We start from the raw sequence: 17228 nt of genomic DNA, 5'->3' as shown, positions 1-17228 counted from the left end.
GAGTTGTTAATATTATTAATTTATACCTTCATCATTATCATCATGGGGGAAAATCATCCTTTACCTGGAACTCGATTTGCAACAGGTCATCTTTATCTTGCATTATTAATTGCTGATATTCTGTCAATTCACTGGTTAAAGATAAGCTAATCTTACACCAACTTAATATTTATTTTACTATTTCATACAATAGAAACATACTTGATAATGCTGTTACTGTTTGGAGAAATGACATTCTAACAATCAGAATTGAAACTCATATTCTCATTGGAGATCAGCATAATATTTTTCATAGAAGGTATCATGGGAGTGAAAGAAATTACTAAAACACACGACAAAAACAAAAAATAAACACATTATCCCATTGTAACTAGCCAACAATGCAAACATATTAGATTTCATATGATGCCTGTTATTAACTTCGAGCTAACAACCATTACACAGATAAATGTAATAGGTACCATTCAGTTTTAAATAAATAGTAGGTGACATACCTTCCTCATGCACTGGGGTTGCCCCAGCAGACTGCAACTCAATGTATATCTGAGCATTCCAACTACCAAGGATATTACACTTTCTCCATTCGTCATGGTTTAGGTCCAATGCAACATAATTTAGACCACACAACAGATGGCTGAAAATTAAAAAAAACCACCCAGCAACATACAAATCATTTAGTTAGCAGATTCAAAAATTCTAAAGCAATAATATCAATACAATATGATTGAAACATAATGTAGACATTAAAGCTAATTTAGTTCACCTCGAGATTGAATAACGGTACAAGAAAATAAATCACTTGTCATAAGAAGTTACAAACAAATATGTGGTTAGGTAGGGTACACACAAGAATAAAAGATAATCGAGAAGCGAAAGTAAGACAAGTATTGGAAGAAACATTATATTGAGTATTAGCGCTTTCATTTATCCATTATTGTTTCATCATTTCATATTTGGCGATTCTAGCTGGTACTACAATCATAAAATTAGCGATACTATCAATTCATTTTTCGTTACATAGGATAGGTGTCAGAATAATCTTCATACATCACACATCTAAGGAAAAAAAGTAATGAGTTAGTACTTACTTGGATGTTTCTTAATTAGAGTTGATGAAAAATTAGGTAACTGAAACTGGCGCTCATCATATTGGACAGCAAACAGGAAACAAAATTACCAAGTCAATTATTGTAGATGCCATCTACTAGTAAGTTGTGGATCATATTGACACGACTATGTCACTAAATAAATAGATGCATAATGTCACAACAAAAACAACAAAATGATGTAAACTTATATTGCCTATATATATTTAATGAGAAAATATGATTTTAACTGACTTTTCCGTAGTAAAATCATGGGGGTTAAATGGCCCTCAAATAAGAAATAAATAGGACTTTCGAGTATTTTACTATGTGCAAGTCATGGGGGCCAAATGGACCCCAAATCAGGAAATAGGACTTTCTAGTATTTTTCTCTTTGCAAGTCATGGGGGCCAAATGGACCCCAAATCAGGAAATAGGACTTTCTAGTATTTTTCTCTTTGCAAGTCATGGGGGCCAAATGGACTTTCTATTTTAGTATGGAAATAGGGTTAAGGATAATGTCAGATATGTGTAGATATAGGAACAAAACTTTGACTGCTTCCAAAACCTTGTATTCCTTATTATTAATCATAGCCCTAACGGGATACAGTTAGGTTAGTGGGATAAACCAACAATGAGAGCATACGAATCAATACATATAAATACATAATATTACTATAGCGCTTCAGTGATAGCACATTTATAAAATGTGCTTCAGGTAAATGTAATTCATTAATTTGAAAAGCACATATACATATACAATTATATATAGGTACATATATAGGTATATAGAATGAATGGAATATTTTTCTTTATAATAAATTGAGTTAGAGGGTCTATCAATTTATGTTATTTAATAGCTTGCGTATACGTACGGTCCCGTCGAAAACACGATATTAATTATCACTCATTATACATACTAGTTTTAAATGGTATTGCGGCTATGTGGTCTAGTGGTATGACACTCGCTTTCGGATCGGAAGGTCCTGGGTTCGAGCCTCGCTCGGCGCATAGTTGAGTCCTTGGAAAAGACTCTTTACTCACATTCTGTCACCGTACTCAGGTGTAAAATGAGTACCTGGCCGTTAACAGCGTTGTCTTTGTCCGAAAAATTGTAATATCGCCTAACAGGCGTCATGTCTCGTCCTACATGTTAAATGTTGCTGTTGACCAGGGAACCCTTGTAAAGCGCATTGAGCACGTTAAGTGGATATTGCGCTATATAAATGCTCAATTTAATTAAAAATTTATTGATTAATCATAACACAATAACAGTCCACAACTATAAGATTGATATAATTTATAATCCGTACCCTCATTCACATATTATGACCAAAATCTTTTATTATTTTGTGATTTATTTTCATTTTCATCGCTAAAGATGCCGTTGAGGTGAGACCAGTAACTACGTCTCATTTCGCGCTGTATTGTCTGCTTCAAGATGCGAATTTCTGTTGTTAGTTTTTCATCACCAGACTTTTTCATTTTTCTGTACAGGAGATTCTTCTTTGCGATCATTCTTTTTAAATTTGATGTTATCCATGGCATGCTGGTCTTGCTTTTGGTGGTCTTGTGAGGTATGAACTCCTTGACGGCTTCCAGTAATGCGTTCTTGAAGTCGCACCATAGGTCTTCAGTTGTCGACTTATATTCATTGGTGAGAATATTGCAGCTGATATTTTTTGCAGAATTTCTTAAGTTTTCCCAGTTTGGCTTGGCGTAGAGGGGAATTTCTCTAATAGGTTGAGCCTTTTTTTGTTGTATTGAGGCTAAACTCGCAGTATGGAATATCATGGTCTGAGAGACCTGGAATGATTTCCACCCTTGGTATTAGTTGTGGTGAGTTGGTAAGGACTAAGTCTAGTGTATTTTCTCCCCTCTGGGTTCATCGATTATCTGTTGTAGTCCATGGTCGTAAACAATATCCACGAAGTTAAAGTGTAGGTTTGGAAATGGGCATTTTTCTTTTAATTTCATGGAGTTCCAGTTCCATCCTGGGAAGTTGAAGTCTCCACCAATAAGGTGCAATACTCTTACATAATTAAAGGGTATCGATCTAGGCGGGCTGAGACGTCGGGTCGCTTAGGTATCGATAGAATGAATTTGACGTCACTCTGGTCTTTGTTATTGTTATCCGCGTTTATGAGTAATTCTCACTAAACTGTATTAACCAGATTATAAACGTTCATGGTTACACATAGTTTTGTGTGTTGGTCCGTTATACTTCTGGATCACATGGCAATGTTGTGTCTCCATAGCCAAGCGCATACTATCTAGATATATTATATAAATCATTAAAAGTCCCCCCCCCCCCCCCCCCCCCGGCCACGCGATGATATAATTCAGCCAATTTGGTGGAAAATCAGCCAACCTGGAAATAATGCTCGAGGTTGAATCAGCTGACAATAATCTCTCCAGCTCCAGTCCACCCACTTCTCACTTCCTGCTAATGCCCTGATTACCAATTTGGCAATTTTTATACCACCTTTATTATTTCTGTGTTCGTTTTAATTGGTTTTTGTTTTTTTCTACTTTGTTTTAATTTCTTTGTCTTCACTATTTTTTTCTTTTTACTTTTTGTTTTATTTTTTTTTTATAACGTACTTTTGTTTTTTTTTGTTTTTTTTTTGTTGTTGTATATTGGGGTGGGGGATCAGGGGGTGGGGTGGGGGGGGGGTGTTTTTGTTTTGTTTTGTTTTTGTAATGTTTCTTCGTCGAAGCTGTGTCTTAAACAAATTGGACAATGAAGGAAAATAAATAAAATTTGACTATTATTATGCAACCCTTGACTATGCTCATCCTATGATTTATTCAACTCATGAATGATAGGGACGTCGCCATCACATCACTATCCGTGATCGTATAGCTCGGCTAGGTCTGTTAGATCTGGCAGAAAGTACACACAGAAACTAGGTTGAACTCCCGCCGTTTCGTCCGTATTGCTCTATGAGTGGAGTATGAAAGAACATAAGACCGTTTTGTTACTTTATTTGAATCCCTATTTTATTATTAATTCATTACAGCTACCAATGCTTAATTAGCACTTTAATAAGAAACAATCTGGCAATTTAGCAGTACACTTTTTGTCAACAAACAAGATGGCTGGATATCAACAAAGGTAGGATTTTTCTCAGGTCACGCCCCTGAGGGCTCTTTTGATTCCTAAACAATAATCATTTGGTTATATTGAGATGAAAATGACATTTTCATATTCTTTTCCAGGATTCGGAATTTTATGGACATTTTGGAAGCAGATAAGATCAATTTGAAAGAATTGCGAAGCCTGTGCTTTTCCAGCGGTGAGTTCTGTTCCGTTTCTTTCACTTTCATTTTCACTGGATTGAATAAATAGCAATTTAAGTTCTAAGCTGTATAATTAATGGTGAAATTTTACAGGAACTGCGAAAGTAGTTGCAAAAAGTAATATGCCATAATCAACGCATGGAAACTCATAGTCATAGTATTCATGTAATTTCAGTAAACGTTGATTCTTATTCTTCTTCGTCTTGTGGAAACCTCCAATATTGTCGAGGATCACTCCACAGTTTGTAGTGTTTTACATTTTAAACTTGCTAAAACTCTGCACATAATACTAAAACCACATAGATTAAAAAGTCACGTTGTGAACTCCAGCAATCGCGTGAAGGCATGTTGGCAACCGTTTTCAGCCACTTCAGCTGGGAGGCTATTCCATAGTCGGGCAGTGGAAGGGAAAAACGAATACATGTGGGCGTCTGTTTTTGATGTTGGGATGGTTACTCTTGCTGTGTGTCCCCTCGTATTTCTTGTGCCGATATCTTTGATGTCGTTTGGAAGTTTAAGGCACGAATTTTTGTAGTAGATCTTGTGGAACAATTTAAGTTTATCTATCTTTCTTCTCTTTTCCAGAGGTTCAAGGCCAATCCGTTGTGATATTTCAGACGCACTTGAGAAAGGATCGAATGTGTTTGTGATGCGTCTTGCTGTTTTTCTTTGGATGTTTTCTAAGGTGTCGATGTTTTTCTTTGTATATGGGTCCCAAATTGAGCTGCCATACTCCAAAATTGGTCTAACAATAGTTTTAAAAGCAAGGGTTTGAGTTGTGATTGGGCATCTTTTTAAATTGCGGGTGATGTAAGCGCTTGTTTGATTTGCCTTTGAAGCCAGGTGACATATGTGGTCATTCCATTTGAGGTTTTTAGCAAACTCGATGCCAAGGTATTTTGCTGTCTTTACATGTTCCAGGTTTTGACCATGAAGTTGGTATTCAAATGTTATAGGTGCTTTCTTATTTGTGATGGTTAGAACATTGCACTTTGATACGTTAAATTCCATTTGATTTATTGTTTCCCAGTCTTGTAATTTAGCTAGATCGTCATTTAGTGTTTTGCAGTCGTCTGTTGTTTTTATCTGATTATATAATGCTGTGTCGTCAGCAAAGAGGCGCACTTTTGACCTTATACCTCGTGGAAGATCGTTTATGTACACTAAAAATAGGACGGGCCCAAGGACTGAGCCCTGAGGTACGCCCGATGTCACCATCCCGATAGTGGAAGTCTCGCCGTCGACAAGAACTTGTTGGGTGCGATTGTCCAGAAAAGTTGCAATCCATTGTAAGGTTTTGTTCCTGATACCAACGTCATACAATTTCTGGATTAACCGATGGTGAGGGACCTTGTCGAAGGCCTTGGCAAAGTCCAGTAGTACTAGATCAATTTGACCACCTTTATCAATAGCAGCTGACAGATCATGTGTTAATGATAGAAGTTGAGTTTGACATGAGTGGTGCTTCCTAAATCCGTGCTGTTCATCACAAAAAATACTGTTAGTTTCGAGATATTCAGTTATTGAGGATCTCACTATATGCTCCAACAGTTTGCAGCAAATGCAGGTTAATGAAATTGGACGGTAGTTTTGAGCCCTGCTTCTATCACCTTTCTTGTAGATGGGTTGGACAAGAGCGTGCTTCCAAACAATTGGTATGTCTCCCGTTTCAAGAGAGAGTTTGAACAAATGTGTGAGGGCAGGTGCAAATTCGTTACTCAATATCTTTAAAAGACGGGATGGTATTTTGTCTGGGCCACATGCTTTCTTTGGATCTAGAGTGGCGAGGAGTTTGGAAACGCCCTCTACTGTCACATTGATTTCGGCCATAGTGTTGGAATCGTTTTCTTCGCCTTGTAGTTGTTGAGTGGTAATTTTGGTATGAGCTTTTGAAGCAAAAACAGAGCAGAATTGGTTATTAAGTATGTCTGCTTTTTCCTTTGCATCAGAGTATAATACACGATCATGCTCAAGGGGCGCTATACCAACCGAATCGCACCTCCTACTTTTTATAAATTTCCAGAGCTTTTGTTTGAGTCTTCACTAACAAGTTCCTTAACATGATTATGATAGGCCTTTCTACTCTCTTTTTGTGTTTCTTTTTTCAGTCGGGCATAATTGTACCAGTCTTTCTTACTGTTGGACTTTCTCGCTCTGCTCCATGCCTTTTGTTTCCGTCTAGATAATCGTTTGACGGTGGTGTTTATCCATGGTTGGTGAAATTTCCTTGAGCTTTTCTTCGTTGGTACATGTTTGGTCATCATTTTGTTTAGGTGGTCGTTGATGGCAGTCCAAACATCCTCAGTGCTTTCTAGATGTTGATTAATTATGTTTTCACTAAAAAGACGTGTTTCTGTCCGCATTTCGGCGATATTTGCCTTTTTCCAAATAGTAATAGGGTGTGATTTTTTTGTGATTTTGTTTGCTTTGATAGTGCTTTCCGTGATGAGAATGTCATGGTCACTAATGCCTGGAATGGTTTTACACTTGACAATTAAATTTGGTCGATTTGTGATAAATAAGTCGAGGATATTTGTACCCCTTGTTGGATTTTTGTTTATTTGACTCAGGCCAAAATCTTGCAATTTGTTAATAAATGCTTGGTTTATAAATGAAGGATATTGGTAACTGATTATTTTTTCTTGTTCCCAATTGATATCAGGTAGGTTCAGGTCTCCGCTTAACCAGAGTACATTTTTCGGGTCTAGGCTATCAATACAGCGTGTTATCTCAGTCATTTGTTCCATAGTTGAGTTTGAAGGTGTTCTATACATAGCGCCCACAGTGAGTAGGCCTTGTTCTGTTTTGATATTTACGATCACCGATTCTGATTTGTTTGAATGTCAAGCTTTATTACTGAGAGGTTCGTTGTTGTTGCAACCAGCACCCCACCATACCTATCTTCTCGGTCTTTCCTGAACACGTTGAAATATGTCTCTGGTGGAAATATTTCACTGTCCTTTATTTCGGAATGTAGCCATGTTTCCGTACCTATGATTATGTCTGGTTTTATTTCTGATATCAATTTCCAAAATTCCGGTAGTTTTGGAATTAAACTTTGGAAGTTTATGGTCATAGTTCTCAACATGTTTCTCGGTTCACCATTACGGTCACTGTTAGTTTGCCTGTTTGCTATTTTAAGCGTGTTATGATTTGAGTTGATTTGGTGATTGATTCTTTTTATTTCATTTGGCCTCATATTGACCCTTCTTCCCCCCTTTGTTGTTATTGTCTTATTTTCACAAGCCACGTTCTCATTATGTTTATGCATCTCATCAAAATGATCAGGTGTTGTCATTATGTTTTGTTGATATGTTGATGTGTCGTTTACTATTGGCATGTTGTTGTGAGTGTCGTTGAGTGGTATGTTGATCAGAGACCTTGGGCACCGTTGTGTGTTATGTACTTTGAGTGCTCTATTAGTATGAAAGGGCGGTGGTCTGTGACCTATTTGAATATTTATTTTTCTTCGTTTCCGCACACCACCACGACTTGGTCGTAGCCGCTGGCTATTACTGCTATTATTGTTACCGTGATACCAAGACGATTCTGTGTCATTCAATAAATGTTGTCGTAATAAGGATAAAAATAGATATGGCACATCGTGACTAAAAATCTTAACGTAAGTGTAAACAATAAATGGCTAGTACAATACTTCAAACAATGGGATCTACACCACTAAAATGTTAATTTATCTAAAAATCCTCTTATGAATTTCCGAGAAATATATATCACAATGTAGAATAAAACTTTATTAAAACGACTGTATAAAAATATTCCAGACTTTTGTTTTAGAAATCAATAAAAATCACACAATTCGGGAGAGAAATAACAACACGGCTGCCGGTTAGGCGAACTACACACATACATGATTGTTGATTGAAGACAAAAATATAATATCTCCGATGAGATTTGGCAGAGGCAGAGGCTCTGCCTCTGCCAAATCTCATCAAAATCAAAAGTGATAATGGATAAACGGACACACTACTTTACTTAACTGGCTATCAGCCCTTCTTTTCAGATCAAAAAACGTCATATTTTTTTTTTCAATTTTCATTCAATTTAACCTTTATGTTTCCTTATGTTTTCCATTCCATACTTACCACATGAAATTTAATGAAAATAATGCTTGTTTGTATATAAAGTATTTCGCTGTGATTTTATTGCCAGCCACGTCTGCCAATAATGGAAAATGATTATTGTCAGACATGTCTGCCAATAAAGAAGAACGATTATTGCCAGAACTGTCTGGCAATAACGATGGACGATTATACACAGATGCTTTTTGAAACTCCTCTCTTTTGAAAATTTATCCACATTCCAGAATATGGAAACTTTCGTAATGGACATAGAAATTAGTAAAGTTAAGTAGAGTTAATAAGATATCAATAAAAGTATAAAATTACCCAACAATAAATCAGTCGATATATTACTATATTTACACAATATGCGTCGACATTCACATGGGTGTCGTGGCTGAATGGGTGAGTCGTCTGTCTTAGGAGGCTTGTGGAAATCGACGTAGTGTGTGGGGAGATTAACAAAAATTCTTAATATAACTCACGCACTTGAAACGAAAGAGCTGGCAACACTAATTACAAAAGAGTTTGAATTTTGTTTCTATCTTGAATAGAAATGTAGTTATGGCAGTTCAAAGTCTGACATTTCAGACTGAATTTTACCCCAAAATTACCATTGGAAAGTTGTGACCAAAATCCCGTGCCGTTAATAAAAAATGGTTAAAACAGTCAATATGGAGTTCTTATTAACAGATTATATACCAATATGACGTCTTATCGAGGACAATGCATATTTACATTTATAAAGAGGAAGATGCAAATTTCAAAATAACACATTACTACATAATATGATGCAAATGTTTCATAATTTAAGAGAATCAGCTAGACATAAGAATCATAATTTGCTATATTCTTTTGGATTTATCCCCAATTTATATTACTGAAACAATTGCAAATAATAAGTGCGGCTATGTGGTCTAGTGGTATGACACTCGCTTTCGGATCGGAAGGTCCAGGGTTCGAGCCTTGTGCTCGGCGCATAGTTGAGTCCTTGGAGAAGGCTCTTTACTCACATTCTCTCACCGTACTCAGGTGTAAAATGAGTACCTGGCCGTTAACAGCGTTGTCTTTGTCCGGAAAATTGTAATATCGCCTAACAGGCGTCATGTTCCGTCCTACATGTTAAATGTTACTGTTGACCAGGGACCCCTTGTAAAGCGCTTTGAGCACATTTAGTGGATATAACGCTATATAAAGCTCAATTTTAATTTTTAATTTTTTAATTCAAATAATTCCCTCTGTGATTTAATACATAGAATAAAGACGGGTTTGAGACAGTATTTAAATGAAACGATATGTTGCATAATGACATAGTGAGTTTATTTTTACATCTGGCAATTTATTTGCATATAAATAAAATGGCAACCGTATAAAAGGGTACTTATAACATATGTTTCTACTACTTTCATTCTGGTCTTCAAGTTTAGGTTGTTGTTTGACACAACTGGTCGCATTTTATGGAACACGTTCTTTTCTATTGCTATTCTTTGTTTTATATCCTCTATGTCACGTGCGTCATGGTTTAGATGTTATTCTAAAAACAAGCAGTTTTATTTTAAAAACACACGTTGTAAATAAAAAATAAACGCATTTGAAAATTGCCAAATTTTCACTTCATATAACTCCTGAAATTTTTAATGGATTTTTCGTTACTTGGCACCAATCAAAAGGAAATTGAAAGACGAAAATATTGATACCAAAATATCTGTGATTTTCCTCTTTATAACGGAATTATGCATCTTTAAATGAACCCCCCGAAACGCGAATGGCATTTTCCAGTCACAACTTTCTTATAGGCGAGTTGGGTCACAATTTGACTCCCACTGCTGCTGCTAACTAAACTGCCTATAAATTCTATGATAAATGTACCACCCCCTTTTTTTCTTTTAAATCTTTTTTCTCTCTCTTTTGGTTCCTTTCTGTAGAATATTGCAAATTGTAATATTCATCCCCACTCTGAGCTCAAAATGTGCATAATAAACAAATAGGAAAATAAAAATAAACAAGTAATAATAATAATAATAATAATAATAATAATAATAATAATAATAATAATAATAATAATAATAATAATAATAATAATAATAATGATAATAATAATAATAATAATAATAATAATAATAATAATAATAATAATAATAATAATAAACAAGCAATAATAATAAAATAATAATAATAATAATAATAATAATAATAATAATAATAATAATAATAATAATAATAATAATAATAATAATAATAGTAATAATAATAATAATAATAATAATAATAATAATAATAATAATAATAATAATAATAATGATAATAATAATAATAATAACAATAATAATAATAATAATAATAATAATAATAATAATAATAATAATAATAATAATAATAATAATAATAATAATAATAATAATAATAATAAACAAGCAATAATAATAATAATAAATAATGATAATAATAATGATAATAATAATAATGATAATATTGTTATTATATATTAATAATAATAATAATAATAATAATAATAATAATAATAATAATAATAATATAATAATAATAATAATAATAATAATAATAATATAAACAAGCAATAATAATAATATTAAAATAATAATAATAATAATAATAATAATAATAATAATAATAAATAATAATAATAATAATAAATATTTAAAAAAACCCAGAACAGAACAAATAATTAGAGCAAAATAAATATAATGAATTAAATTGAACGATTAGAGAAATAAAACATTCTAATAATTTAAAAACTCATGCTCAATTTAAAAACACAACGAAAGAGAACAATTAACATATTTGGAAAGTAAAATGAATAAATAAAACAAAAAAGAAGAAAAAAAGGGAGCGAGTGATTCGAACCAGTGTAGCTAAAAGGAACAAAATGAAAGGTGGTCTAACCCACTGAGCTGTCTATCCACACCGACCTCTATGTAACTTAAAATTCATACATGTGCAAGATAATTTTTCAACATTTTTGCTGCCTTTGTTTAATAGTTATTTCATATCTCGTTCGGATAATATGTTGTTGGATCTAGTTTTGTGGAAGTGTGATAATAAATTGTAGTATTTTGTATGAGGAAGAGAGGAATATAGTAGGTGTGGTCGATTTTGAGACGAACAACCCATAGGCGTAGAGATTCGTTTGTAAATTTTTAAAAATCCTGGACCATCATCAATATCCCCAAAATTTTGGTCAGAATGAACAAATTATAGAAACAAAAGAAGATCATTAAAGTTAATAGGTAGGTAGAGTAGATTCAGGCTTACCGGCCACACAAGTCTTATTCGTCAGAATGGAAGACTGCTGGCCAGAAATAAGACCAATGCTATACAGTGATGTCATAAAATGTAAAGCTCAAGTGGCCGGTTTCAGGTGAACCAGCCGATTTTGCACCCTAAGCAGTCTTATCCATATTCTCCACGCAAAATGTTATTCGTGACAGTTTGGTACTACCGGCCACTTATGGAACTTTAAGGCCCAACCGGCCACCCAACTTGGGCAAACCGGACACCCTTCACGGATGTTGAAAAACGCTGTTTCCTTTTGTTTTTTTAATAGTTTTCAGTTCATAAACAGTTAAAGCAGATCCATAGGCTCGGTTGGTAAAATATCTGCCAGGTCATTGGTCAATTTAGGGTTCGATTCCAGCATTCCAAGGACTTTGAAGGACTCTTTCCATAAATTGGCAGAATGTTTCCTTCACCCAAGACGACTGCTATATATTATCATTAGTAGCTAGACTAGATCTAGACGTCTAGATAGATAAAAATTATGTTCATTTTCAACAGAGAAAGTCAAAATTAATTTATTCAAAACAATTAATAGGGTACATAATCATAACGCAATAATAACATGTCACTTGCACAATTTACACACAAACGTGAAAACACTTATCTTCTCCTCACTCATCCCCAGTATCTTCTCTCTCTCTCTCTCTCTCTCTCTCTCTCTCTCTCTCTCTCTCTCTCTCTCTCTCTCTCTCTCTGCCAGTACATCCTCTGTGGTACCACCTCCCACACTTGCACCCAATCCATCCATCCTGGTCCCTATCACTTCCACAAAAATCACATAAACTTTCATCTTTATCATTCACACCACACAACACATCGATATCCATCTCAACGTCCGACCAGTCTCGTCGCAATTGAAGACGTTGCGGGGGGACCTTGGTAATGTCAATGCCATTTGACATTAGTGATGTCCGCATGGTGTGGAGCCACCCACATATCTTTCCTTCTGATACCTGAGCACGTTGTTCCCCAAGGGACATGGCTTTCCTCTCCCGCACCTCCCCCTTGTGTCGCTCCATAAATGCCTTGTACCAGTAGTATCCTGCCTGGTTTGTTGTCTTTGAAGGGGGTCTCTCTGCCTTCAGCATTCAGTATTCTCTGCACCTCCAGGCACAGCTGTTCCCTGTCCTTCCCTTCATCTGCCCTGGCACAGGCCACCATCCACTTAACTAGTTTTTTCTCCTCCTCTGCGGCTAACACTGTATGAGATACCCTATGGATAGGGTATTTTCCAGCCATCTTGTCCATCAGTGTTGATCTCGGGACAGAGTAGGTCGCAGCGGCCTGGCGGACTGAAAGCTTTTTGGTGCGGATGGCATCAAGTGCAGCATCCAAACTTGCTTGAGAATACTTTGATATTGGCATCTTGGTGCCTGTAACAATGTGAAAAAATGAACTTTATTTAGATATTTGAACTTCATTTTCATAGACTGGCTAGTCTAATAATGTAAAGTTTTCTTTACAATGGTGAACATAATATAATTTAATAATGATAAAAATAGACCGGTCATCAGAAATACAAGGAAAGCAGGGCAAAAAGTAATATTATAGACGTCTAGAATGATAATAAACAACTTAATCAACCCGGCCGGTTTCACATAATCGTTTAAATATTCTTTGGTCAAACCGGCCACCCCCCTAATGGAGCTAAAATGAAGCCCGAACACTGCCAGACAATCTAACCACAATCAAACGATCCTAAAATAACATGCAGTGCAGTGGTTGAGCCGGAACTCCTTTATAAACACGTATAAATAGATTATTTGGTATTTTTCACGCCTAGTTTGGCATTATACATAAAACCTTCTGCCAACAAGCCTGGCTATAACAAAATGCCAAGCTTTTTATTATTTCCAGACAGGGTCTGGCAATTATCAAAAGCCAGGCCTTTTTTTATTGCCAGACAGCTCAGTTGGCAGAGCACTCGTCAACATTTTATTTCAGAGCCCCCCCCCCCCCCCCCCCTTCTGTCTTACCTTTGGAAAAAGTCCACATCAAGTAGCCCAGATGGGACTTGATATCATTGTTGGCCAATCAAGCATTTTTTATTAGCTAGGACTACATTACTTGTCTCTATCATTGATCTGCTTTTTTAGTAATGTATTTATGTTTTCATTGTTTTTTTTGTTTTTTGTTGTTGGCTCAAGAAGGGTTTTGAACCCGAAACCATCCATGTTTGGTATTTTGTTCTTTTTTTTAAAGCTGTTATTGTTGTTTTTCTGGCTTCTGCAATATACTTTTCATATATGTTTAGATCAACAAATGACAATTCCTGCCAAAAAAATGGAATTTTGATAAGTCTCTGTTGGTTACAATGGTAGTGGAGGGGTTGGGTTTTAACTCTCCTTATAGGCCATTTTCAGGATGTTCCCCCAAAACTTCACACCCAACTAACACAAAAATATATTTTTATCACTCAAACTTGCGATAGATAATTTCTTAAGCAAAACATTCTCTACAACACACTGTTCAATTACTTTAAATTTTATGATGTACAAAAGAAATTTGGATAGGAAAAATGTTGGTTGTATCATAACGAATGTGACGATTTTCCTATAGTTGGTAAGGAGAGGGTTAATATAAGCTAAAAAAAATAATTTGAAAATTACCACTCATGATACTTGCGCTGGAGTCGGATGCCCTCAATATGATTCTCAATAATTGTTGTTAATCATGCAATGAAGCAAACAATTAAAATGTTTTAATGAAAGTAAGGCACTTAATTTCTGAAATAAAATAATATTGTCATCAAGAAACCATCTTTACTTTAAGTACTCAATGACTGTGAAATTTACATTTTTAAAAGAGTATGAAAAAAGAAAATGTTTAAGTCACTCAATCCTGGAGATTTTGCTACTTTTCAAAATTAGAAAAAATGTATTAAAATGAGCATGTTCATAGAAAAGAAAGTTTTATTCAACTACCATTAACATGTAAAAATTAAAAATTTTAGCTTTGATACTGGGCCTATAATTTGTCTCAGAAAAGTGTAATAAAAAGGCATGGGGTAAAAGTAACCTGGGTAAACTACGGATATAGTCGGTGTTAGGGTTGAGTGAGTTAATTGAAAGTAGACAGACTAGTGTAAAAGATATTGGGCGATGATAACCAATTGTAAATTTAAGACAGTGTTGATTTTTCTAAGAATTTATTCTCGAAGATCTATTTGCACTTAATTTTATTTTGATTTATTTTTCTCAGGATGTCCACATGAAAAGAGCATACGATCTCGATGTTGGAAGGTGAATATTGAGTGATATTGATAGTTATGAAAGTTTATATGAAAAAATGATAAACCATTTTTTGCAAAATCTAACAGAAATTCTAATAATTATAGAGGTTGTTCAATAACTTTTCACATGTTTTGTATCAAAATCTGTTTTTTTCATGATTGATAGTTACGCAAACTCATTCATAACAATTTTTATTTTTTATGGGATCAGAATCTGATATCTTTCAGGAATGTTCTATTTTCAATTTTCTGAAAGACGAAAGTCATGAATTTCTATCTTTTTTGTTTTCTTATTCCTGATATGAGTTCTAACTTTTCTATTTTTTCTCATTCTAATTCAACTTTTGAGTGAGTTACCATGGACCTTTGAAATGATTATTATCATCATTATTATTATTATTATTATTATTATTATTATTATTATTATTATTATTATTATTATTATTATTATTATTATTATTATTATTATTATTATTATTAGTATTATTATTAGTATTATTATTATTATTATTATTATTATTATTATTATTATTATTATTATTATTATTATTATTATTATTATTATTATTATTATTATTATTATTATTATTATTATTATTATTAGTATTATGATTATTATGCGGGTGGTTGGATGGGAGCATCACCCTTGAATCATATACCTATGATGTTCGCATGGGTGTACGATCCGATAGTGATGTCGTTTCTTCTTCTCTTTACTAGCCTATCCTGCTTCTTTGGTTTGTGATTGTATTTTTGACAGGGGATATTTTTTTTTCTGTAAATCTTCTGCCTGTTTGTTCTTGGTTATTTATAATTTAGCTTATGATATCTTTAGGTTATGATTTTGATTTACATTTGTACTATTTTTGTTAGATTGCTTGTTTTTTTGTTTCAGCGGTCTCTCATATAACCTCAATTGTGTTGGAAGAGACCTAAAGCAACAAACAAACAAACAAAAAAATTATTATTATTATTATCATCATTCTTATTCTTATTCCTATTATTATTATTATTATTATTATTATTATTATTATTATTATTATTATTATTATTATTATTATTATTATTATTATTATTTTTATTATTATTATTATTATTATTATTATTATTATTATTATTATTATTATTATTATTATTATATTATTATTATTATTTTTATTATTATTATGACGATGATGATGATGATGATGATGATGATAATGATGATGATGATGATGATGATGATGATGATGATGATGATAATGATGATGATTATCATATAAATTTGTGTTTCAGGTTTTACTCAATTATTTACCACTAAGACGAGAGGATTGGAAGTCAGAACTCCAAAAGAGACGGTAATAGTTCCTTGAGGAATTTCCAAAATTTATGTATTTATTGTATATGAATGTATTGTTTGTCACAATGGTTTCTAAAGTTTTATGAAGAAAGTCTCTTCCAAGAGATGTCCTTCTCAGTGCAATAAGAAGTTGTCTCTTAATTAGCTTGGAAGAGAATGGCAGCAACACCAGCATTTGCATTAGCCATAAAATGACCTTCCATCCATCAAGGAAAATTAATAGCTGTAGGTTTACTATTCTGAAACCTCCTTACAAGCATTTGACTTTGCAATTCAACATCTTCAAGACTAATTGCACTGTGTGCATTTGGACAATGCCTCTATTCCTCTCTGATGCTAATAGGCAGCTGTTGGACAGATCCTGAATCTTGGTCAGCTGGCAGTTAGCTATTATCTACTCTTACCGGATTGAAAGCCATGAAGTTTCTTTTCCAGCTCTTATGAGATGATGATGCCATATCCTGAGGAACTATGACATTCTTATTGTATCTCCATCAAAATTTTTGTTCATTTCTGTCATGAGGGGAGCTAGGTACATGGGCTTCTAGAACTGTATTCAGCTTGTATCTAGGTAATCACTTCACTCTGGACTTCTTGGGAAGAGGGCATGAGGGAGGGTTTGAATTGCTGAATTGCTTCCAAGAGTTAATTTCTGTCTGATAATCTGACAATTTCAATAACCTCACTCACTTAATCCTCTCCGGGCCTGCTGGCTCTGGAGCCGATGCAAGGGATCTCCATCTGGTCCTGTCAGCAGCTATTTTGGGGCCATCTTGAGGGACAGACCTGTCTGCTTTAGGCCCCTCTCTTCTGTACGTCTCCAAGTCTCCTAGGGGCGGCCTCGCTTTCTCTTTCCTTGGGTGTCCATTGCAGAGCTTTGTCAGTGTTTCATC

The 17228-nt window shown here is 34.2% G+C and overlaps 2 protein-coding genes across 2 annotated transcripts in view; one reads left to right on the top strand and one right to left on the bottom strand.

Moving 5' to 3' along the window:
• Positions 1–4153: 4153 nt before the first annotated feature.
• Positions 4154–17228, top strand: part of LOC144979953 (TBC1 domain family member 13-like) — a 27399-nt gene continuing 14324 nt past the window's right edge. The window contains exons 1-4 of the mRNA XM_078927297.1: positions 4154–4203; positions 4308–4384; positions 14966–15006; positions 16272–16333. Coding sequence (XP_078783423.1) covers positions 4184–4203; positions 4308–4384; positions 14966–15006; positions 16272–16333 — 200 coding nt within the window. The 5' untranslated portion in view covers positions 4154–4183. The remainder of the gene's footprint in view (positions 4204–4307; positions 4385–14965; positions 15007–16271; positions 16334–17228) is intronic.
• On the bottom strand, positions 12264–13285 carry LOC144979340 (uncharacterized). Its single transcript, XM_078925976.1, has one exon. It carries the CDS (start codon positions 13127–13129, stop codon positions 12650–12652), a length of 480 nt encoding a protein of 159 aa, XP_078782102.1. The 5' UTR covers positions 13130–13285; the 3' UTR covers positions 12264–12649.

This window comes from Berghia stephanieae, chromosome 9 (genome assembly GCF_034508935.2).
Source record: "Berghia stephanieae isolate SIO BIC M18660-M18661 chromosome 9, UCSD_Bste_1.3, whole genome shotgun sequence".
In the NCBI taxonomy this organism is placed as follows: domain Eukaryota; kingdom Metazoa; phylum Mollusca; class Gastropoda; order Nudibranchia; family Aeolidiidae; genus Berghia; species Berghia stephanieae.
This window is presented reverse-complemented; position numbering and strand designations above follow the sequence as displayed.